The sequence below is a fragment of the Callithrix jacchus genome, chromosome 8, assembly GCF_049354715.1.
Source record: "Callithrix jacchus isolate 240 chromosome 8, calJac240_pri, whole genome shotgun sequence".
Lineage (NCBI taxonomy): Eukaryota > Metazoa > Chordata > Mammalia > Primates > Cebidae > Callithrix > Callithrix jacchus.
This window is the reverse complement of record NC_133509.1, coordinates 11,181,822-11,205,212: the sequence shown is the minus strand read 5'-3', so window position 1 is coordinate 11,205,212 and position 23,391 is coordinate 11,181,822. Positions and strand designations below refer to the sequence as shown.

The window sequence follows — 23,391 nt, the reverse complement described above, 5'->3', positions numbered from 1 at the left end:
CACTCTAGCCTGGAAGACAGAGCAAGATCCTGCTCAAAAATAAATAAATCAAAATGAAAATATAATAAATTACAGAAAAAAACTTTGAGTGGTAGTCAAAACCGCAGATCATTTGACCCCTAAAAATTTCAGTTTTTCCAACTAGAAAAGGACGAAGTTGGACTAAATGAATTTCTAAGGATTTTTCTGCAATATAATTGTATGATTCTTGTCAGTTGTGGCATATCTTAAACACACATTTTTACAAATTGAATAAACATTTATTGAGTACTTAACTGTGAAAAGCACATTAACTAGGGAGACATAAAATATGAAAAAGATGTGGTTCTTGCTTGCAAGGAACTTACAATCCTAGTGGAAGACAGACACATATATAACTATTCAAAATACAAGGCAGAACTGAGTACATACTAAATAGGAGACAGAAGTTCTTACAGTGGACCACAGAGAAAAAAGAATTGATCCATTTTAGGGGAAATAAATACTTTCTTGAAAAAACAAATATTTTTTTGAGACAGTATCTTGCTCTGCTGCCCAGGCTGGTCTTGACCTCCTGGCTTCAAGTGATCCTCCTGCCTTGGCCTCCCAAAGTGCTAGGAATACAGGTGTAAGCCACCACACCTGGCTGGAAAAAAATAATTTCATAAAATGTTGGTATGTAAACAACCTTGAGGCCCAAATATCTTTTCGATTTCTGCTATAGCTGTTGCCTCTAATTACACAGCCACTTTCCTAAATTAATTCTTCATTATCTTTCAATAATACTATTAAAGAATCTGTCAGCAGGTTTCTTCATCTACAGTTTTAGTCTTTTTTTTTTGAGACAGAGTTTTGCTTTTGTTGCCCAGGCTGGAGTGCAATGGCGCAATCTTGGTTCAGTATAACCTCCACCTCCCAGGTTCAAGTGATTCTCATGCCTCAGCTTCCCTAGTAGCTGTGATTACAAGCGTGCACCATCATTCCCGACCAATTTTGTATTTTTTTTTTTTTGAGACAGAGTTTCGCTCTTGTTACCCAGGCTGGAGTGCAATGGCATGATCTTGGCTCACCACAGCCTCCACCTCCTTGGTTCAGGCAATTCTCCTGCCTCAACCTCCTGAGTAGCTGAGATTACAGGTAAGCGCCACCATGTCCAGCTAATTTTTTGTATTTTTAGTAGAGACGGGGTTTCACCATGTTGACCAGGATGGTCTCGATCTCTTGACCTCGTGATTCACCCGCCTCGGCCTCTCAAAGTGCTGGGATTACAGGCTTGAGCCACCGTACCCAGCCAATTTTGTATTTTTAATAGAGATAGGGTTTCTCCATGTTGGTCAGGCTGGTCTTGAACTCCCGACCTCAGGTGAGCCGCCTGCCTCGGCCTCCCAGTGATGGGATTACAGGTGTAAGCCACCACATCCAGCCCAGTTTTAGCCTTTTTTACGATGATAATTAGTTTTCTTTTTAGAGATGGGGTCTTACTGTGTCATCCAGGCTGGAGTGTGGTGGCTTGATCACAGCTCACTGCGGCCTCCAACTCCTGGGCTCGAGTGATCCTCCCGCCTCAGCTTCCCGAGTAGCTGGGACTATAGATGTGTACCACTACACTACAGGCCCAGCTCCCGCTTTTGGTCTTTAAATAACTTTCTACAGCTCCACTAGCACTGCAATACTAATTTGGACTTGCATCATCTTTCCATGGTGCTATTGCAAGGACTTCCTTGGCACTTTCTCAGCTTCTAATCTTACCCTTCCCTCCAATCTATTCTCTATATAGCCATAGAAGTCATGCCAATCTTCTGTTAAAATGTTTCCAGAACACTTCTTTGCCTACTTTAGGACAAAACCTAAAATCATTAGTATAAGACAAAAAAATCTTTCATGATCAGGTGTTGCTTACTGTACTGGGTTGAGTCGTATCCCCAGGTAATCAATGTCCACCTAGACAGCATCTGTGAATACAATCCTATTTGGAAATAGTCTTTACAGATGTAATCTAAGATGAGATTATATTGGATCATAGTGGGCCCTAAATCCAATGACTCGTATCCTTGTAAGAAGGGAGGGCACAGAGTGATAGACACACAGGGAAGAGGTCTATGTGAAGACAGAGGCAGAGATTAGAGTGATGAGCTACAAGGGAAGGGACACAGAGCCACCAGAAACTTAAAGAGGTAAGGAAACATTCTCCTGTAAAGCTTTTGGAGAGAATGTAGTCTTTCCAACACCTTGATTTTGGGCTTTTAGACTCCAGCTAAGAGAATTCATTTCTGCTGTCTTTTCTTTTTTGAGACGGAGCCTCGCTCCTGTTACCCAGGCTGGAGTGCAATGGCGTGATCTCGGCTCACCACCTCCGCCTCCTGGGTTCAAGCAATTCTCCTGCCTCAGCCTCCCAAGTAGCTGGGACTATAGGCGCGCGCCACTACGCCCAGCTAATTTTTGCATTTTTTAGTAGAGACAGGGTTTCACCATGCCGACCAGGATGGTCTCGATCTCTCGACCCCATGATCCACCCACCTCGGGCTCCCAAAGCACTGGGATCACAGGCGTGAGCCACTGCGCCTGGCCTGAGCCTAGTTTGTGGTACTTTGCTACAGCAGCCCTAGGAAACTGATAGATTTACCAGTCCATAACAATAGTTAATTACTTGTGATTCTCCAAACCTGCAATGCTGCTGAGCCTTTGGACATATTGTACCTTCTGCCTGGAATTCCCTCTTCAGATTTGTGTGCTTGAAAATTCCTATAGCTATGTCCCATGTTTTTATGTACACATGCCTTTGTTCCTACAATTCATTCTGCCCGAAGTTTTTTTCTCCACGATTCCTGAACATACACTTTTCTCAAATATTTATTTATTTATTTTTTTTTTGAGATAGAGTGTTGCTCTGTCACTGGAGTGCAATGGCATGATCATAGCTCACTGCAATCTCTGCATCTGGGGCTCAGGTGATTATCCCCTCTCAGCCTCCTAAGTAGCTGGGACTACAGCCACAATGCTACCATGCCAAGCTAATTTTTGTATTTTTAGTAGAGATGGGGTTTCGCCATGTTGCTCAGGCTAGTCTAGAACTCCTGGGCTCAAGCAATCTGCCCACCTCAGCCTCCCAAAGTGCAAGGATTATAGGCATAAGGCACTGCACCTGGTGAATATTTACTTTTTTTTATTTTTTTTTTTGAGACGAAGTTTCGTTGTTGTTACCCAGACTGGAGTGCAATGGCACAATCTCGGCTCACCACAACCTCTGCCTCCTGGGTTCAAGCAATTCTCCTGCCTCAGGCTCCTGAGTAGCTGAGACTACAGGCGCGCACCACCATGCCCAGCTAATTTTTGTATTTTTAGTAGAGACGGAGTTTCACCTTGCTGACCAGGATGGTCTCGATCTCTTGACCTCATGATCCACTTGCCTCAGCCTCCCAAAGTGTTGGGATTATAGGCGTGAGCCACCACGCCCGGCTGGATATTTACTTTTAATGAATGTCAGCTTCCCTATAAAACCTATTAACTGCCCTCAGCTAGAATTAGTCTCCTGCTCCTCTGGAATTCCACAGAACTTAATATTTATACTCTATTAGTGTTTATTAGAGCTACCAGGCCGGGCATGGTGGCTCATACCTGTAATCCCAGCACTTTGAGAGGCCAAGGTGGGTGGATCACTGAGGTTAGGAGTTCCAGACCGGCCTGACTAACATGGTGAGACCCCTTCTCTACTAAAAATACAAAAATTAGCCAGGCCTGGTGGTGTGTGCCTGTAAGCCCAGCTACTTGGGAGGCTGAGGCAGGAGAATCACTTGAACCTGGGAAGCAGACGTTCCAGTGAGCTGAAATTGAGCCACTGCACTCCAGCCTGGGGGACAGAGTTAAACTCTGTCTCAAAACAAAAACAAAAACAAAACAAAAAAAAACCCAGCTGCTTACATAGATCTTTATCCCTACTAGTTTGTGAGTTCTTTGAGAATAGAATCAGTGTCTGTTTGATCAGTTTTTACTGTGCTTATCCATAGTAGAGTCTCAATATACTGGATGGTAAAATAAAGGATGATGACAAATGAGTGAATTCATAAATTAATTTAAAACACCACTCCATGGGCTTGCCCATATTCTATAAAAGATAGAGAAAGAACATTAACGAAAGGACCATGGAATTTTTGTCTAAATTTCTGTAGTGCTTAACAAAACCCTTTCTTGGAAAATACTTAGAAGATAACACAAGTCAGTTTGTTAGAAGTACTGCAGTAAAAACGGAAAAAATGTGAGCCAGAGAATAAGGTTGGCAAGTGTGTTGAGAGAGCTGATTGGTATCTAAAGCCTATGAAATAGACACATTTTAAAGAAGGCAAATTTGGAGCCAAATTTTTCTTATCAACACTTACAGCAAGGGTCCACTAACCTGGGGAGGAGACTGGTACATGTTGGGATTTACCAGAACTCCCAAAGGCTCTTCAGAAGATCTATCCAATTTGGTCAGTGGCTGAGTCAAGGTTCCACTGGCAATGGCCTGTATTGTCTCATCTAGTCTGTGATAATAAAACAAAAGGATGCAACAATTGGTAATGTGCTATGCTCAGAATTTCCTTACCACCAACATAAAATGCTTTAATAGTAATAAAATTTGGAATATAAAGAGGAGTCTATAGATGACTTTCCCTACTCCCTACTCCAGCTTCCTGCTCCTCACACTAAAAACCCTAAGGAATATGAGTTAATAAATGTTCGAGAATACCAACAAAATACACAGGGCACACTACAGTCATTTATCTGTTCAACAAGATCATTAAACATGCCAAGACCAGAAAAGCTGCCTAGAGGCCATTAGTGGTGGCTCATGCTAATTCAAACACTATGGTAGGCCAAAGAGGGAGGATTGCTTGAGGCCAGGAATTCAAGACTAGCCTGAGGAACATAGAGAGACCCTGGTTCTACAAAAAATAAATGATCTGGGCATGGTGGCTCACACCTGTAGTCCTAGCCTTAGAAGGATGAGATGGGAGGATAGTTTGAGCCCAGTTGTTCAAGGTGCCACTGCCCTCCAGCTAGGGCAACAGTCAATAAGGCCCTGTCACAAAAAGGAAACAAAAAAACTTGCCCAGGAATACCCTGACCCATTTAAGAGTGTTCTATGTCAGCTCATCTTCTCAATGCAACCTATTGAGAGGAATGCCTCAATGCCTCTATTGAGAGGCATTCCTCTGCCTACTCAGCAGTCCCTTCACTCCTTCTCGCTGGTCTTCATTCTAGCTTTGCTTGAAGGCTCATAAGTAATAAAGAGGTACCCTACTAGCCCAGCACAAAAATGCTTACTCCTTTCTCTGAGGTCCTATAGCATCTACTATCTAAACAATCATTGGATGCATCCCATGTTATCCTGTGCCTATGGTGTTAGCACTGGATACCTGGCTCTAAACCTATAAAATAATGTAATCATTTTCATTTAAAGATTGTGGAAATCTACTGGTTAGTTGGTAAGAGATCAAAAACCCTGCAGGAACCCTATCTTATTTCATTCTATAGCTCTACAGTACTTGCTGCTGCATTCAATGCCCCTGTTGGATGCTTGACAAATGTTTGTGGATAACAATAATTCTGATGCACAACATAATGAAAAACTTCAACTAACAGGAAAGGCTAAACCTCACCTTCAATTCAACTCAAGATACGTTTGTTAGGAATCTCTTATACGTAAGATAGCTTACCAGGTTTGGAGGACATTGTTTCTGCCTTCAAGAGGCTTTGAATTCAAATGGCAGATTTAAGAGAGCCATACAGATGATGAATCATATATGAAGGGATGCAGTAATTACTATGAGACAGGCACAATCTGTTTGGTGGTTATTATCTCATCATCCAACATGTTGTAGCAAGTAGGTTCAAGGGAAAGGTAACTGTGTGAAAGGCAAAGACTGGGGGAAGAATTTCCAAAACAAGGAAAAATCAGAAACAAAGGCACGAAGCTTTTAAAAAGTACAAGAATTTGTAGGATGAGGTGAGTCTAAAATAGGGTAGAGACAGTGAGGTCTGAAAGAAAGGAATATATTTGACACAGTATAGTGATAAGTATATTCAGAACTCTAGAATCTAGAAAAGAAATAATAAAAAAGCGAATGACTACATTTTTAGAACACTCAAACTAACTGGCATACAACTAAAGCAAAGGAATGTGAATAAAAATTAGAATTAAATACCATTTTTCATGTGTCAGAATGGCAAATATCTTGTAAAATTTTTTGACAAGGGAAAATTGTTATCTTGATAGCTGGTGTGTAGCTGACAAGTCAAAAGAATGCACTATTTAAATGTTCTCTTCTAAAAAAATTGTACCTTTTTTGTTGTTTTTTTTTTTGCCAATCAGTTTGAGCTTATGAGGTTGCTCAGGTTAGCCTTGAACTGATGACCTCGCCTTCGCGAGTGCCATGACCTCGGGCGGGAGCCACTTTGGACCCCTCCTTTTTTGTTTATATATTTATGTTAATAGACTTTTTTTTTCAAGGTGGGGTCGCACTATGTTACCCAGCCTGGTCTTGAATTCCTGGCCTCAAGTGATCCTCCCATCTTGGCTTTCCAAAGTGCTGGGATTACAGGCGTGAGTCACTGTGCCCAGCCTTAGGCTTTATTTTTTAAAGCAGTTTTAGGTTCAGAGCAAAATTGAGAGGAATGTACAGAGGTTACCAACATCCCCCAAGACCTCCCAAATACATAGCCTCCCCCATTATTAGCATCCCTCACCAGAGTGGTACACTTGTAACAACTGATCAACCTACACTGACAAATCATTATCACCCAAAAGCCATAGTTTACATCAGGGTTCACTCTTGGTATTGTATAATTTATGGGTTTGGACAAATTTATTATGACATGTATTTATCATTACAATTACATATGGAGCAGTTTCACTGCCTTAAAAATCTTTTCTGTGCTCCCTTTATTTATTCCTCCTTCTCTTCTAATCCCTGGAAACTACTACATACTTGGAATCATATAGTATGTAGGCTGCACCACTTTAATACACCAATTCACAGGAGGAGAATATCCCCATTTTCCTATACCTACACAATATGCAATATTATATTAAAAAAAATTTAAGCCAAATTTGATGAGCCAAAAAAATTTGATATATTACGTTTTTAAAACTGTATTTCCTGATTGCTAGCTGAACATCTTCTCAAATGTGATTGGCTATTTGTACTTCCACACTTGCGTATTGTCTGTTCTTTTTGTCCATTTTTCTGCTGGAGTTTTTGGTCTTTTTGTTTTAATTTGCAAGAGTTCTTACTTATATAGTATCAATATTGTTTCTTTCACTGTTTAACCACTTAAAATATTTTCTTCCAACTTAGTACTGTCTTTTTACTTTATTTAAAATATCTTATATCTTCATGACTTCAAGATTTTGTATCTTGGTTAGGAATAGCTTTATCACACCAAGACTATAACTATATTCTCCTATAATTCTGTATTTCTTTCTGATCCCTTTATATTGTTCATTTTTAACTTTTTAGGGAAACTTATTATAGCATCATAGAATGCTTTGAAGTAGAGATAGATATAACCTAGATTTTTTTCTAAACAGGCAATGATCCCAAAATAACATATTTAATTCTTTCTTTAGTGATTAAAAATGTTAGCTTTATTGATTATTAAACTCACATTCATATATATATATATATGCACACTCATGCACACATACACATGCAATTTAAACATATCAATCTCTTTCTGGATTCTGTTTCATTCATCTATTCCTGTGCCCAAACTATATCTCATTGTTTTAAAAATGGGTTTTTTTTTTTTTTGCACTTTGGAACTTTGGAAGGCTGAGGCAGGCAGATCACTTGAGGTCAGGAGTTTGAGACCAGCTTGGCCAACATGGTGAAAACCTGTCTCTACTAAAAATACAAAAATCAGCCGGGCATGGTGGTGGATGCCTATAATCCCAGCTACTCAGGTTGCTGAGGCAGGAGAATCACTTTAACCTGAGAGGCGGAGCTTGCAGTGAGCCAAGATCATGCCACTGCACTCCATCCTGGGCAAAAGAGCAAGACTCCATCTCATAAAACAAAATGAACCAACAAAAAAATCCAGTAATTATCTAGTAGGAGTGTTCATTTAAAATTTTTCTTAGCTATTCTTACGTGTTTTCTATTCTAAATTAACACATTTTTAAAATCAACAAAAATAACAGATCTACTAGAAAGGGAAAATCCTTTATGGTCAACCTACTCCTTTTTTGAGACCCTTTTAGTGCTGCTCACTTACCTGCTATGATACTCTGCCAGCGAATTTTCTTCTTCCAGGATCTTCCTTCCTGCAAAGTCAATGGTGACCTTCTTAGAAAGTCGAGAGGCGTGTCGAAGTTCTCTTAGTTCCTCCTCTCGCTTCTGCAAGGTTTCCCGCTCAAGTTTGGACAACCACTGGTTAGAATCACTGGCAAAGTAATCTGATTCATCATCAATGACTTGAGTCCTTCGAATACTGAGAAAAAAGGAACACATGGTAATTAGGTCATCTGTTGACAAATAAGGACCAATTACTAGAAAATTGTTTCAAGGTAGCTTACGATCTCAAATACAGATGCCCAAAAATATTCCAAAAGCAGGTCAAGCTCTGCATATGTTTTAACTCCAGTGTAGGCTCAGCTCCTAGAACTTATCTCAACTTCAGGCAAGAAAAAAAAAACAGCACCATTATCCATTGTCCTTCTATGTTTCTTATTAGTCCAGCCTCTACCTTCCAATAACTGGGCTTCAGCCTCGTTTTGCTGCATTGAGTTCGTGTTTGACAGCTTACTAAGTATCCTAGTTCCTCTGCAATTGAGATCCAGTCTATTCTTGCTAGGCTTATTTGCTTATTGGAGATCTATGCTCAAGCCTCAGTTCTGTAGCTGAATTATTTACTCTTTTTCTTTTTTTGGACATAGTTTTGTTCTTGTTGCTGAGGCTGGAGTGCAATGGTATGATCTTGGCTCACTGAAATCTCCACTTCCCGGGTTTAAGCGATTCTCCTGCCTCAGACTCCCAAGTAGCTGGTATTGCAGGCATGCACCACCACACCTGGCTAATTTTTGTATGTTTAGTAGAGACAGGGTTTCTCCACGTTGTTCAGGCTGGTCTCGAACTCTCAACCTCAGGTGATCCGCCTGCCTCGGCCTCCCAAAGTGCTGGGATTACAGGCATTAGCCACCACGCCCAGCCAACTACTTACTCTTAAGACATTCTATTACCCTGCTACTATATGTCATTACCTATACCCCACTTTCCAGGCTCTCACTAATGCACTGTGGCCAAGTTTCAAGATATGACAATCAGGCCTATCTCTAAGATCATGCTGACAGAGAAACTAAAAACTGGAAGGAATCTTGATGGTCTAACTCTCATTCTATATATAATGAACCGGGGGCTCACAGAAATTGGGTAATTACTCCAATGTCATAAATCCAGTTAAGATTAAGTTTCCAGGCCGGGCACCATGGCTCACGCCTGTAATCCCAACACTTTGGGATGCTGAGATGGGAGGATCACAAGGTCAAGAGATTGAGACCATCCTGGACAACATGGTGAAACTCCATCTCTACTAAAAATACAAAAAATTAGTTGGGTGTGGTGGCACGTGCCTGTAGTCCCAGTTACTCGGGAGGCTGAGGCAGGAGAGTTGCTTGAACCTGGGAGGCGGAGTTCACAGTAAACCAAGATCACAGCACTGCACTCCAGCCTGGCACCTGGTGACAGAGCGAGACTCTGTCTCAAAAAAGAAAAAAAGATCACATTTCCCCATAATTACAAATAGTGATATAAATAGACCTAAGGGAAATACTGAAGTTAGATCCATATATTGACTTCAAATTTTCATACTCAGCTAGAATTATAAAAAGATTCTGTCTTAAACCAGGTGCGGTGTCTCATGCCTGTAATTCCAGCACTTTGGGAGGCCAACCCTGGAAGATCACAAAAAAAAATAAAATAAAAATAAAGCAGACTTGGAGTAGAAAGTTTTTTAACAGCACTCTGGAGAAAATTGGTCTTTTTTTAATTTTTTTAATCTGGCTGTGGCACCCAAGCTTGAGTGCAGTGGATTGATCTCAGGTCACTGTAACCTCTGCCTCCCTGTCTCAATCGATCCTTCCCCCTCAGCCTCCCTCCCAAGTAGCTGAGGTTACAGACATGTGATACCATGCTTGGCTAATTTTCATTTTTTTTTTGTATAGATGGGGTTTTGCTATGTTGCCAAGATTGCTCTCAAACTTCCAGGCTCAAGCAATCTGCTAGGCTTGGCCTCCCAAAGTACTAGGACTACAGGCATGAGCCACTGTGCCCGGTTGAAACCGGTCTTATACAAAAACCTCAATAATGAAACTGGTGGCCGGGTGCGGTGGCTCAAGCCTGTAATCCCAGCACTTTGGGACGCTGAGGCAGGTAGATCACGAGGTCAAGAGATTGAGACCATCCTGGTCAAAATGGTGAAACGCTGTCTCTACTAAAGATACAAAAAATTAGCTGAGCATGGTGGCACATGCCTGTAATCCCAGCTACTCAGGAGGCTGAGGCAGGAGAATTGCCTGAACCCAGGAGGCGGAGGTTGCGGTGAGCCAAGATAGCGCCATTGCACTCCAGCCTGGGTAACAAAAGCAAAACTCCGTCTCAAAAAAATAATAATAATAATAATAATGAAACTGGTACCCATGAACACACCAGCAAAGCAGCAACAACAATAGGGAGAGATCCTTTTCCAGTTTATATTTATCAAGAAGTAAGTGCACTCTATTTCTAATAATAGGTTGTACTATTATTAGAAACGTGATACTGAAAGGATGAAGAATGAATATGGGTTACATACCTTGTGATGGGTTTATTTAAGGAATCATATTCTAAATCTTATCTCATGTATTCACAGCAAAAGGTTTGGAAGTAGCAAGAATGTCTCATTAAAAGATTACAATGCCTGGAATTGACTCTCAGGTTACAAGACATTCAGGGTCTTTCTGAGAACCCTCAAAGAGTCATTTAAGAAGGGAGCATATAAATCCTATCCAACCATTTTTTTAACCGCTAACTGGTTTTCAACAAATATTTTGTTCAAAAGGAAAAAAAGTATAAGAGGAGGAAATAAAAAACAGAACTATCATAAATCTATCTCCTAAAGAGAAGTCAATGGGTTAACAATAATAATGTAGGAGTATAAAGCCAATTTAGTTGTATTTTAATATACTGATTATTGAATCAAAAACAAACTTAGTCAAAGGAAAGGAGTAAGGTAAATCTTGCCTTCCTATGATAGGGCATAACCTATGCTCTCCCAGAGGCAATTCCTTATAGAGTCTCCAGAGCCCAGCTAGCAGTCTGCACAAAATAGGTACTCTAATACAGGTGACTGAATGAATGTCTACAAGTAAAACAAGTGGCGAATTCTGTCAACCCACATCAACTGTACAGGGGATAAACTAACATTTGCCAGAAATCAAAAAATGCTACAGGATAGGATTCTTTTGGTGGGAGCCTATATTATTCAAACATGAATTAAAAAACAAGATATAGGTCTCCTATGCAGGGGATCCAGCTCTTCTTTTGCTATAAACTCTTTCACACTCCAATATGAGAAGGTATCAAGTACCAAAATAATGACCAGAATCTGTGAACTAGTTTATTTCTTAGCATTTGTTATTCTAACTCTTTCATACCTAGTTCTGTCAAACTCTAACAGTTTGTCTTTATGCTTGATAGCCTTCTCCAGACCAGACTTAATTCGCAATTCTTGATGAGGAAGAAGGTCCTTGGTAGAGATGTCTATCTTTCCAGAATTCTCCACCCCTGAAATTCAATAAGGAAGTCAAATGGTGTCAGCCTCTAAATACAAATTAGTTGTATCAGTGTGCAGCAAAGAAAACATCAGAAGATCTGGTTGTGGCCTGATAGCCTGGAGCCTTCATTTCAACGGAAAACAAGTACACAAGCCAGGCCTTACTTGTACAGCATTAAGCAGTGCTTGACACACGACAGGTTTTCAATAAATGCTAGGGATCTTTTCTTCCTTTATAAAAATTTGGCTAAGGGTACCAAAGCATTTAAGAATATGACATAAAAATGCCTTATCAGTGAAAAAGTTTACTGAGTAGGTCAGAATATTACCTTTAAATATACGGTTTTTCAAGACAGGATCTAATGCTGTTGCCCAGTCTTGAGTGCAGTGGTATGATCAGAGCTCACTGCAGTCTTGAACTCTTAGGCTCAATCTCTCCTCCCACCTCAGCCCCTCGAGTAGTTGGGACAATAGGCGTATGCCATTGTGTCTGGCTAATTTTTAAATTTTTGTAGAGGGGGGTCTCACTATGTCTCCCAGCCTGGTCTCGAAGACCTGGCTTCAATCCATCTTCTCACCTCAGCCTCCCAAAGTACTGGAATTCCAGACATGATCCACCATAAGAGCCTAAATATACTTTTATCTATCAAAACTAAACACTAAATAATGAAAGAAAAAAAGAGAAAAATTTCACAAAAGGGGCAGAAATGAGCGGTTTCAGTTTAATGAGAGCCTACTAAATGCTGAGGCACTTAATATACATGTTATTTAATTTTCACAATAACCCCAGAAGACAGTGTGTATTCTCTTTGTTTCACAGATAAAGAAAGTGAAGTTCACAGATGACAGTACATTTACTGAGTTCACACAGTTAGAAATCAGACCACAGAAACAAAATCTTAGCTGGGTACAGTGGCTCATGCCTATAATCCCAGCACTTTGGGAGGTCAAGGAAGGTGGATCATGAGGCCAGGAGTTCGAGACCAGCCTGTCCAAGATGGTGAAACCCCGTCTCTCCTAAAAATAAAAAAATTAGCCAGGTGCAGTGGTATGTGCCTGTAATCCCAGCTACTCAGGAGGCTGAGGTAGGACAATCGCTTGAACCTGGGAGGCAGAGGTTGTAGTGAGCCGAGATCACGCCATTGCACTCCAGCCTGGGTGACAAAGTGAGACTCTGCCACAAAAAAAGAAAAAAAATCTGAGCTCATGTCTAACTCCACAGCCGACACTGATTCTATGGTTATCTTCTTTGACAGCATGTTATAAATTTATATAGAACAGAAAAGAGAGCCATAGATTATGACACACCCAAGATCCAAAATGGGTTAAGTGGCTGGGTGCAGTGGCTCACTCGTGTAATTGCGGCACTTTGGGAGGCTGAGGTGGGTGGATCACCTGAGGTCAGGAGTTTGAGACTAGCATGACCAACATGTTGAAACCCTGTCTCCACTAAAAATGCAAAAATTAGCTGGGTGTGGTGGCGGGCACCTGTAATTCCAGCTACTCAGGAGGCTGAGGCAGGAGAATTGCTGGAATCCAGAGGCAGAGGTTGTAGTGAGCCAAGATCACACCACTGCACTCAAGCCTGGGTGATACAGACTCCGTCTCAAAACTAAACAAATAAATTAAATTAAATTAAAGCTTTTTACAATTAAAACAAATTTGAAATGTTTGATATGTCAAAACTCAAGAGTAAACAGCTTTCTGAGTACAATAGTACAATGCTAATATTGCTATAGATTAATATAATATTTTAATAAAATAATTTGGGAAATATATCTCAAGTGTGACAAAGATCACATTCTTTGATATAGTAATATTATTTTAGAAATTTTTTTTTTTTTTTTGAGATGGAGTTTCGCTCTTGTTACCCAGGCTGGAGTGCAATGGCGCAGTCTCGGCTCACCGCAACCTCCACCTCCTGGGTTCAGGCAATTCTCCTGCCTCAGCCTCCTGAGTAGCTGGGATTACAGGCACGCACCACGATGCCCAGCTAATTTTTTGTATTTTCAATAGAGACGGGGTTTCACCATGTTGACCAGATTGGTCTTGATCTCTTGACCTCGTGATCCACCCGCCTCAGCCTCCCAAAGTGCTGGGATTACAGGCGTGAGCCACGGCGCCCAGCCTATTTTTAGGAATTTATCCCAAGGAAATAAATCAAAAGCTATGTTAACAAACGTGATGATTTGTGATATTATTTAAAAGTTGGGAACAAATATCTAGTACTTGGGACATAATATTATAATAAATCAAGTTAAAAGACTTTTTAGCTACTTAAAACAATTATGAAGAATATATAGCAAGATAGAAGCTAATTATGAATTAGTTGGAAAAAATAAACAAACAAATGTTTTTACACATATTACATTATAATCCCAACCAATCTGTCTATATAAAACAAAAACTATGAACCAAGGTAGGAACAAAATGAAATATTTGCATAAGCAGTGAGTAATGAGTATATTATTTTTTCTAATAATGTCCTCAACAGACCATGTGCGGTGGCTCATGTCTGTAATCCCAGGACTCTGAGAGGCAGAGGCAGGCGAATCACGTGAGGTCAGGAGTTCGAGACCACCCTAGCCAACACAGGGAAACCCCATCTCTACTAAAAATACAAAAAATAAAATTAGCCGAGTGTGATAGTACACATCTGTAATCCCAGCTACTTGAGAGGCTGAGGCAGGAGAATCACTTGAACCTGGGAAGCAGAGGTTGCAGTGAGCCAAGATCATGCCATTGCACTCCAGCCTGGGCAACAAGAGCAAAACTCTGTCTCAGAAAAAAAATAATAAAACAATTAAAAAATAATAATGCCCTTAACTACTTTTGTCAGGTGTGTTTCAAGCACAAAAGGCTTACAAAACCACCAAAATCTAGACCAATAAGGGTAGGGAAAAAAAAGAAAAAAAAAAGGCTTGAAAATTAGTAGAGTTCCTGTATAACCTTCACACAGTATCCTTTAATGTTACCATCTCATCTTACAAAACCATAGCACAATGATCAAAACTGAGAAATTAACATTGCTATAACACCACCAACACACTATTTGGATTTTAACATTTTTTTCCCTTAATGTCATTTTTCTGTTCTAGGATCCAATACTGGATCTATACTGCATTTAGTCATCACATATGTCTTTAGTCTACTCCAATCTGTGACGTTTCTTCAATCTTTTCTTGTCTTTTATCACATTGTAAATCTCTTGTTCTTAAACTTTTACCCAGTAATTTCACTATCCATTGGTGGATCATGCTTGTGGCAGTTACTACTGTGGTGTTCTGTGATTTTCTAGTATTTTCATTTCTTGTACTACATTAACTTGAATTTTATAAGATGTCAGCTGGGCACAGTGGCTCATGCCTGTAATCCCAGCACTTCGGGAGGCCGAGGCAGGAGGATCACGAGGTCAAGAGATTGAGACCATCCTGGCCAACATGGTGAAAACCTGTCTCTACTAAAAATATAAAAATTAGCTGGGCATGGTGGCACATGCCTGTAGTCCCAGCTACTCAGGAGGCTGAGGCAGAAGAACCACTTGAACCTGGGAGGCAGAGGATACAGTGAACCAAGATCATGCCACTGCACTCCAGCCTGGGCAACAGAGTGAGACTCCATCTCAAAAAAGAAAAAAAAAGAATAGTTGTTCTCTCTCCATTTTATTAATTTATTCAGTTATTTATACAAGTATGGTCTCATGGATATTAATTTTATTCTTTAGATTATAATGTAATACTATTATTTAATTTGCTGTTCAATGTTAGGTAGTCTTAATAATTTTTTTAAAAAATAGATGCTTATAGAATGAGCATCTATTATCTAATAGACAATCGCAACACTTTGGGAGGCCAAGGCTGGTGGATCACAAGGTAAGGAGTTGGAGACCAGCCTGACCAACATGGTGAAACCCCATCTCTACTAAAAATACAAATATTAGCCAGGCATGGTGCTACATACCTGTAGCTCCAGCTAGTCAGGAGGGTGAGGTAGGAAAATCGATTGAACCGGGGAGGTGGAGGTTGCAATGAGCTGAGATCGTGCCACTGTACTCCAGCCTGAGTGACACAGCGAGACTCTGTCTCAAAAGGCCATAAAAAAAAAAAAAAAAAAAGGCCGGGCGCGGTGGCTCACGCCTATAATCCCAGCACTTTGGGAGGCCGAGGCGGGTGGATCACAAGGTCAAGAGATCGAGACCATCCTGGTCAACAAGCTGAAACCCCGTCTCTACTAAAAATACAAAAATTAGCTGGGCATGGTGGCGTGCACCAGTAGTCCCAGCTACTCAGGAGGCTGAGGCAGGAGAATTGCTTGAACCCAGGAGGCGGAGGTTGCGGTTAGCCGAGATCATGCCATTGCACTCCAGTCTGGGTAACAACAGCGAAACTCCATCTTAAAAAAAAAAAAGGCCAGGCATGGTGGCTCCCACCTGTAACCCAGCACTTTGGGAGGCTGAGGCAGGAGGATCATTTGAGGTCAAGACATCAAGACCAGCCTGGTCAACATGGCAAAACCTCATCTCTACTAAAAAATACATAAAAATTAGCCAGGTGTGGCTGCACATGCCTGTAATCCCAGCTTCTTGGGAGTCTGGGGCAGAAGAGTCATTTGAACCCAGGAGGTAGAGGTTGCAGTGAGCCAAGATTGCACCAGACTCCATCACAAAACAACAACAACAACAACAACAAAACAGAGAATGAGTGAATAAACTGCATCTTGCACTCCAGGATGTAGGAAAGAGAGAAAAGAGAAACAACGAAAGACACAGGTACCCATTATCACAGTGATCCAATTAGAAGACTGCTGTTTACCTGACATGAGCTTCTTTAGCAGTCTTTGGCTCTTGTTTGAGTCACGCTGTAAAATATCTTGTTCCTCATGAGTACATACCTATAAATTAATGAGAGTAAGACATGTGATCCAATAGTTAAATTATATTGTTTTCTTGATATACCTAAAAGTAACCTCCAATTAATTATACATTAGATGATGGTAAAATGAGACTACTGGTTTTTTGTTTTTGGTTTTTTTTTTTTTTTGAGAGAGAGAGAGACTCGCTCTGTAGCCCAGGCTGGAGTGCAATAGCGAGATCTTGGCTTACTGCAACCTCTGCCTCCTGGGTCCCGGTTTAAGCAATTCTCCTACCTCAGCCTCCTAAGTAGCTGGGATTGCAGGTACGAGCCACCATGCCCAGCTAATTTTTGTATATTTTAGTAGAGATGGGGTTTCACCATGTTGGCCAGTCTGGGCTTGAACTCCTGACCTTGTGATCTGCCTGCCTTGGCTTCACAAAGTTCTGGGATTACAGGCATGAGCCACCATACCCGGCCACTATTGGTGTTTTTAATCCAAACACACCAATACCAAAATGCAAATGAGTTTTTCCCTAGATTTCTTTCCATTTCTTTCTTTTTTATAAGCCAAACAATAAACTTATATTAGCCAGGTGCAGTGGCTCACGCCTGTAATCCCAGCACTTTGGGAGGTTGAGGTAGGTGGATCACGAGGTCAGGAGTTCAAGACCAGCCTGACCAACATGGTGAAACCCTGTCTCTACTTAAAAATACAAAAATTAGCCAGGTATGGTGGTGCACACCTGTAATCCCAGCTACCTGGGAGGCTGAGGCAGGAGAATTGCTTGAACCCAGGAGGCGGAGGTTGCGGTGAGCTAAGAGCGCACCAATGCACTCTAGCCTGGGTGACAGAGCAAGACTCAAAAAAAAAAAAAAAAAAACTTATATCACTGCACATGTACCTGAATAACTTAATGGTTTAGAAAAAAAAAAACACCTGGGTGCAGGACTATAATCCTGGCACTTTGGGAGGCTGAGGTGGGCAGATTGCTTGAGCACAGCAATTCAAGACCAGCAATTCAAGACCAGCGTAGGCAACATGCCCAAACCCCATCTCAACAACAATAACAAAAAATACAAAAATTAGCCTGGCATGATCATGTGTGCCTGTAGATACAGGGTTTTGCCATGTTGACCAGGCTGGTCTTGAACTCTTGGGCTCAGGCAGTCCTCCCTCCTCAGCCTCCAAAAGTGCTGGGGTTATAGGCATGAGCCACTGTAACTGGCTTTTGGTTCTTTCTAATAAGACATCTTCTTATCATTAATTTCTCTTGTCAGATTTGGGCTTCATGATTAGAAATGGATTGCTTTCTTTTCTTTCTTTCTTTCTTTTTTTTTTTTTTTTGCGATGGAGTTTTGCTCTTGTTGCTCAGCCTAGAGAGCAATGGCACAATCTCGGCTCACTACAAACTTCTGCCTTCTGGTTTCAAGCAGTTCTCCTGCCTCAGCCTCCCAAGTAGCTGGGATTACAGGCATGTGCCACCATACTTGGCTAATTTTTGTATTTTTAGTAGAGATGGCGTTTCGCCATGTTGGCCAGGCTAGTCTCAAATTCGTGACCTGGTGATTCACCCGCCTCTGCCTCCCAAAGTGTTGGGATTACAGGCAATGGCCACTGTGCCAGGCCCTGGGTTGCTTTTTTTGGTAAAGTCTCATATGTTTTATCCAGTATTCTCAACAGTGGGAAATATTTATCCTTTGAAAGTAAGTTATTTTTCTTCTTCCATAATTCTTTGTTTTTAGAGACAGGGTCTGGCTTTGCCACCCAGACTGGAGTGCAATGGCACCATCTCAGCTCACTGCAACCTCCACCACCAGGGCTCAAGTCATCCTCCCAAATTGGCCTTCCAAAGTGCTGGGATTACAGAAATGAGCCATCATGCCTGGCCTGAGACTCTGTCTAAAAAAAAACAAGGGTCAGGCACAGTGGCTCATACCTGTAATCTCAGCACTTTGGGAGGTCAGGAGATCAGGAGTTCAAGACCAGCCTGGCCAACATGCAGAAACACTGTCTCTACTAAAAATACAAAAATTAACTGGGCATGGTAGCAGGAAGCTATAATCCCAGCTACTCAAGAGGCTGAGGCACAAGAATAGTTTGAATCTGGGAGGCAGAGGTTTCAGTGAGCTCAGATTGCACCACTGCACTCCAGCCTGGGCAACACAGCGAGACTCCATCTCAAAATAAAATAAAACAAAACAACAACAACAAACTTCAAGGCCAATCTGCTTTACATTACTTTGTTTTTGTTTGTTGAACTGAAAGATCTAAGGGACCTAGGAGAAAACACTGTATAGTACTTCCTAGCAGTTGTCTCAATGACACACAGAGTTCCTGCAGGCAGCTATTAGAGCTTGCTCTAAAGACAAAGCTCCAAATGGGAGGAGATTTACTTTAATGGACATTTTTACTGGTAGACATTACATTTTTCAGATCATCCATTGTCTATCAGCTTATTCTGAGCATATGAAAAAATTAAGTGTCCCACCCGGTGCGGTGGCTCACACCTGTAATCCCAGCACTTTGGGAGGCTGAGGTAGGTGGATCACCTGAGGTCAGGAGTTCAAGACCAGCCTGACCAATATGGTAAAAACCTGTCTCTACTAAAAGTACAAAAAAGTTAGCTGGGTATGGTAGTGTGCGCCTGTAGTCCCAGCTACTAGGGAGGCTGGGACAGGAGAATTGCTTGAATCCGGGAGGCAGAGGTTGCAGTCAGCCAAGATTGTGCCACTGCACTCTAGTATGGGTGACAAAGTCAGACTTTCTTTTTCTCAAAGAATAAATTAAGGGCCCAATCAGAAAAGAGAAGAAAATGAGGTAATATGAAATGGATGCCTTTACCAACACCAAATGCCTTTCCTTCTGCCAGCCAGCTCAACTTGGTAGAAGCAGCTTTCTAGATAGCTCATTAAGGGTTTTTGTGAGTCATTATCACTACATTCTTGAGGTCATTCTCTCAGACAAAGTAGAGCTATGACAAGGTGGTGTCCTAGAAATAGAAGCTATAATGACCTGAGGATTATGTCACAGAGGCTCTGTTCTCCTAGGGCTAGGAGCCACACCAGAACTGAAGCCTTTGACAAAAAATTTTGACATTTCAGGTCCTATAGTTTTCTTAAAGTTAATCTGACACAAGAAGACTTGGATCTCTCAACAATGTATGTTCTCAAAACCCTTCTCTCTAACGGCCTCAGTACTAGGATATAACCTGGGGTTTCTTTCTACTTTTTTTGAGAAAAGGACCTGTTCTCTCACTGCAGTCTGGGCCTCCTGGGATCAACTACTGAAGCTCCTACTTCAAACCCTCATGTAACTGCTACCACAGGTGCACACCACCACACCCAGCTGATTAAAAAAATTTTTTTTTGTAGAGACAGGGTCTTCCTACATTGCCCAGGCTGGTCTCAAACTCTTGAGCTCAAGTGATCCTCCCAACTCAGACTCCCAAAACCTGTCTTAGCCTCCAAAACGTTGGGACTACAGGTGTGAGCCACTGTGCCTGACCTAACCTTGGGTTTCTAACTAATCATATCCCTGCTACTAGAGTTCACTGGATATCTTAGGGAAGAAATTTACTAAGTAACAGAGAAATTACTTGAAATCTGAGTGGCCCTGCATGTCAACACAAAGCACAGTAAAAGAAAATAGAAAAGAAATGATTTACCAGAGTGCCACAGAATAAGCAAGGGCCAGAGCCCTCTTGTTCACAGACAATGCGTCCACAGATGAGACAGTTATTGATGAGCTTGTGCTTCTGGCCCAGGCAATCACAAGGGTGGCGACCAGGGAGCAGGACTGCAAGTCTGTCCTGTCCCTCTCTTGTGTATAAATTGACAAACTTTGTCTTCTTCTTTACAGAAGTGCTGTTGTCTTGTGCCTAATTGTACAAAGACATCAGAATAATATCAAATAATTAATGACAATGTAAAGAGACAAGGGAGAAAATGCTCAGTTCTGTTCAACAACAACTTATATACGATCCAAGGACCAAAAAAGAAGGCAGGGAAAGGAAGAAATACAAATCGATTATAATCAAGGGTCTGAGAAAAGGTTATACTCTGGAAAAACTAGCTAATAATTACCTTGCCTTTTCTGCTAGTAACTTTCAGCCCATTACTATGGCTAGTGGAAGTAAATGTAGATCTTAATTGGTGATCTTATGATTTCCAATAAGCCACCAAGCCCAGCTAACAATTTCCTAAAACACTTTTCTCTATCTCCCTTTGTACCTATTACTCCCTCTATCAGAGTGTTCCTAGCTCATCTCTTTACATACTGGCTCCTTTTCAATGTTCAGATCTTAGTTACAATTTCTCCCCCTTGGAGGTAGTTTCCCCAAACATTCTACCTAAACTCTGTCCACCAATTACTGTCTATCAAATGTCCTTTTTATTTCTTTCATGGCAATTTTCACATTCTATAATAGTTTAAACAATTTTTTTCTCTGCTTTTTTCTGAGCCACAAAAATGTAAACTCTAAGAAAGCAAGAAAACCTAGTATGTCTTATTTACTGATATATCTCTAATGTCTCTATCAGTGCTTTGCATACAGTAGAAACCCAACAAGTTTCTGAATAACTACATGAACTGCCTATGGAAATTCAAACCCTAGGCAACATGTCAATACCCTGACTCTACAAAAAAACACAAAAATTAGCCAGGCATGGTGGTGCATGCTGGTAGCCTACGTACTCAGAAGGCTGAGGTGGGAGGATCTCTTGAGCCCAGGAGGCAGAGACTGGAGTGAGCTGAAATTGAGCCACTGCATTCCAGCCTGGGCAACAGAGTGAAACCTTGTCTCAAAAACAAAAACAAACAAACAAAAAAAATTAAAGACAGATTTTTCTTACAGGTCCAAAAATAAAACTCTAAGTATAGTTGATTCTCATTACTTATAGATCCAGAGCGGTGCCTCACACCTGTAATCCCAGCACTTTGGGAGGCCGAGGCGGGCAGATAACAAGGTTAAGAGATTGAGATCATTCTGGTCAACATGGTAAAACCCCGTATCTACTAAAAAAATACAAAAATTAGCTGGGCTTGGTGGCGCACACCTGTAGTCCCAGCTACTCGGGAGGCCGAGGCAGGAGAATTGCTTAAACCTGGGAGGCCGAGGTTGCAGTGAGCAGAGATGGCACCACTATACTCCAACCTGGTACCCGGTGACAGAGCAAGACTCTGGCACCAAAAAAAAAAAAAAAAAAAAAAAAAAAAATCAATATTCCAAGTGCTATCAGTTTCATTTCTGGACACGTACAGAGTGTTGAAAATTTGAGCTGTCAGGCAAGGCGCGATGGCTCACGCCTATAATCCCAGCACTTTGGGAGGCCAAGGCGGGTGGATCATGAGGTCAAGAGATTGAGACCATCCTGGTCAACATGGTGAAACCCTGTCTCTCCTAAAAATACAAAAATTAGCTGGGCATGGTGGTGCGCGCCTGTAGTCCCAGCTACTTGGGAGGCTGAGGCAGAAGAATTGCTTGAACCGAGAAGGCGGAGGTTGCGGTGAGCCAAGATCGTGCCATTGCACTCCAGTCTGGATAACAACAGTGAAACTCCGTCTCAAAAAAAAAAAGAAAATTTGAGCTGTCAAATGTGTACCTTCTCAGCTAAGGTCAAACAAGGTAATGATCTGCTTTTATTTAGCTCTCATACTATAAATAAGCATCTTTTCTTGTGACCTATTTAGTGCTACGTTTTTGTTATCCTATTGCTTTTTGTTACTGAAGTCACCATTTAAAATGGCCCCTATGTGTAGTGCTGTAGTGCTACCTAGCATTCCTAAGTACGAGAAGGCTATGCCTTCTGGAGAAAACATGTACGTCAGAAAAGCTTCATTCTGGCATAAGTTACGGTGCTGCTCACTGTGAATTCAATGTTAATGAATCAACAATATATATTAAATAAGATGTCTTTAAACAGAAACACACATAAAATAAGGTTATGTATTGACCAACTGATGAAAATGTTGTGACCAGAGGCTCTCAAGAATCTAACCCTGTATCTCCCCTGGGATCAATCATTCAATATTCACTAAAGCAGTACACATGGTAACTTTACAGAACATAACTACCATTAAAAATAAGAAATGAAAGGCCAGGCATAGTGGCTCACGCCTGTAATCCCAGCACTTTGGGAGGCCAAGGTGGGTGGATCACAAGGTCAGGAGATAGAGACTATCCTGGTTAACACAGTAAAACCCCGACTCTACTAAAAATACAAAAAAAAATTAGCAGCTTTGCGCAGTGGCTCAAGCCTGTAATCCCAGCACTTTGGGAGGCCGAGGCAGGTGGATCACGAGGTCAAGAGATCGAGACCATCCTGGTCAACATGGTGAAACCCCATCGCTACTAAAAATACAAAAAATTAGCTGGGCATGGTGGTGTGTGCCTGTAATCCCAGCTACTCAGGAGGCTGAGGCAGGAGAATTGCCTGAACCCAGGAGGCGGAGGTTCCAGTGAGCCGAGTTCGCGCCATTGCACTCCAGCCTGGGTAACAAGAGCGAAACTCTGTCTCAAAAAAAAAAAAAAAAAAAAATTAGCCAGGCATGGTACAGGCACCTGTTCCCAGCTTCTCAGGAGGCTGAGGCAGGAGAATTGCTTGAACCCAGGAGGTGAAGCTAGCAGTGAGCCGAGATCACACCACTGTACTCCAGTCTGGGCCACAGTGAGATTCCATCTCAAAAAAAAGAAATGAAAGCTGAGCATGGTGGCTCATGCCTGTAATCCTAATACTTTTGGAGGCCAAAGCAGTGGATCACTTGAGGTCAAAA

General features: G+C 41.4%; 1 protein-coding gene across 7 annotated transcripts in view; it reads right to left on the bottom strand.

Moving 5' to 3' along the window:
• The window catches only part of TRIP4 (thyroid hormone receptor interactor 4), a 75,010-nt gene that overhangs the window by 42,353 nt on the left and 9,266 nt on the right, over positions 1 to 23,391 (bottom strand). For all 7 annotated transcript variants that reach the window (XR_004729520.3, XR_008474661.2, XM_054240453.2 and 4 more), the window contains exons 4-8: positions 20,285 to 20,497; positions 16,578 to 16,656; positions 11,648 to 11,777; positions 8,233 to 8,448; positions 4,370 to 4,496 (exon numbers count right to left, since the gene is read on the bottom strand). Coding sequence is in view for 5 of the 7 variants with exons in the window: in XM_035258821.2 (XP_035114712.1) it covers positions 4,370 to 4,496; positions 8,233 to 8,448; positions 11,648 to 11,777; positions 16,578 to 16,656; positions 20,285 to 20,497 (765 nt within the window). In the remaining 2 variants the exon portion in view is untranslated. The remainder of the gene's footprint in view (positions 1 to 4,369; positions 4,497 to 8,232; positions 8,449 to 11,647; positions 11,778 to 16,577; positions 16,657 to 20,284; positions 20,498 to 23,391) is intronic.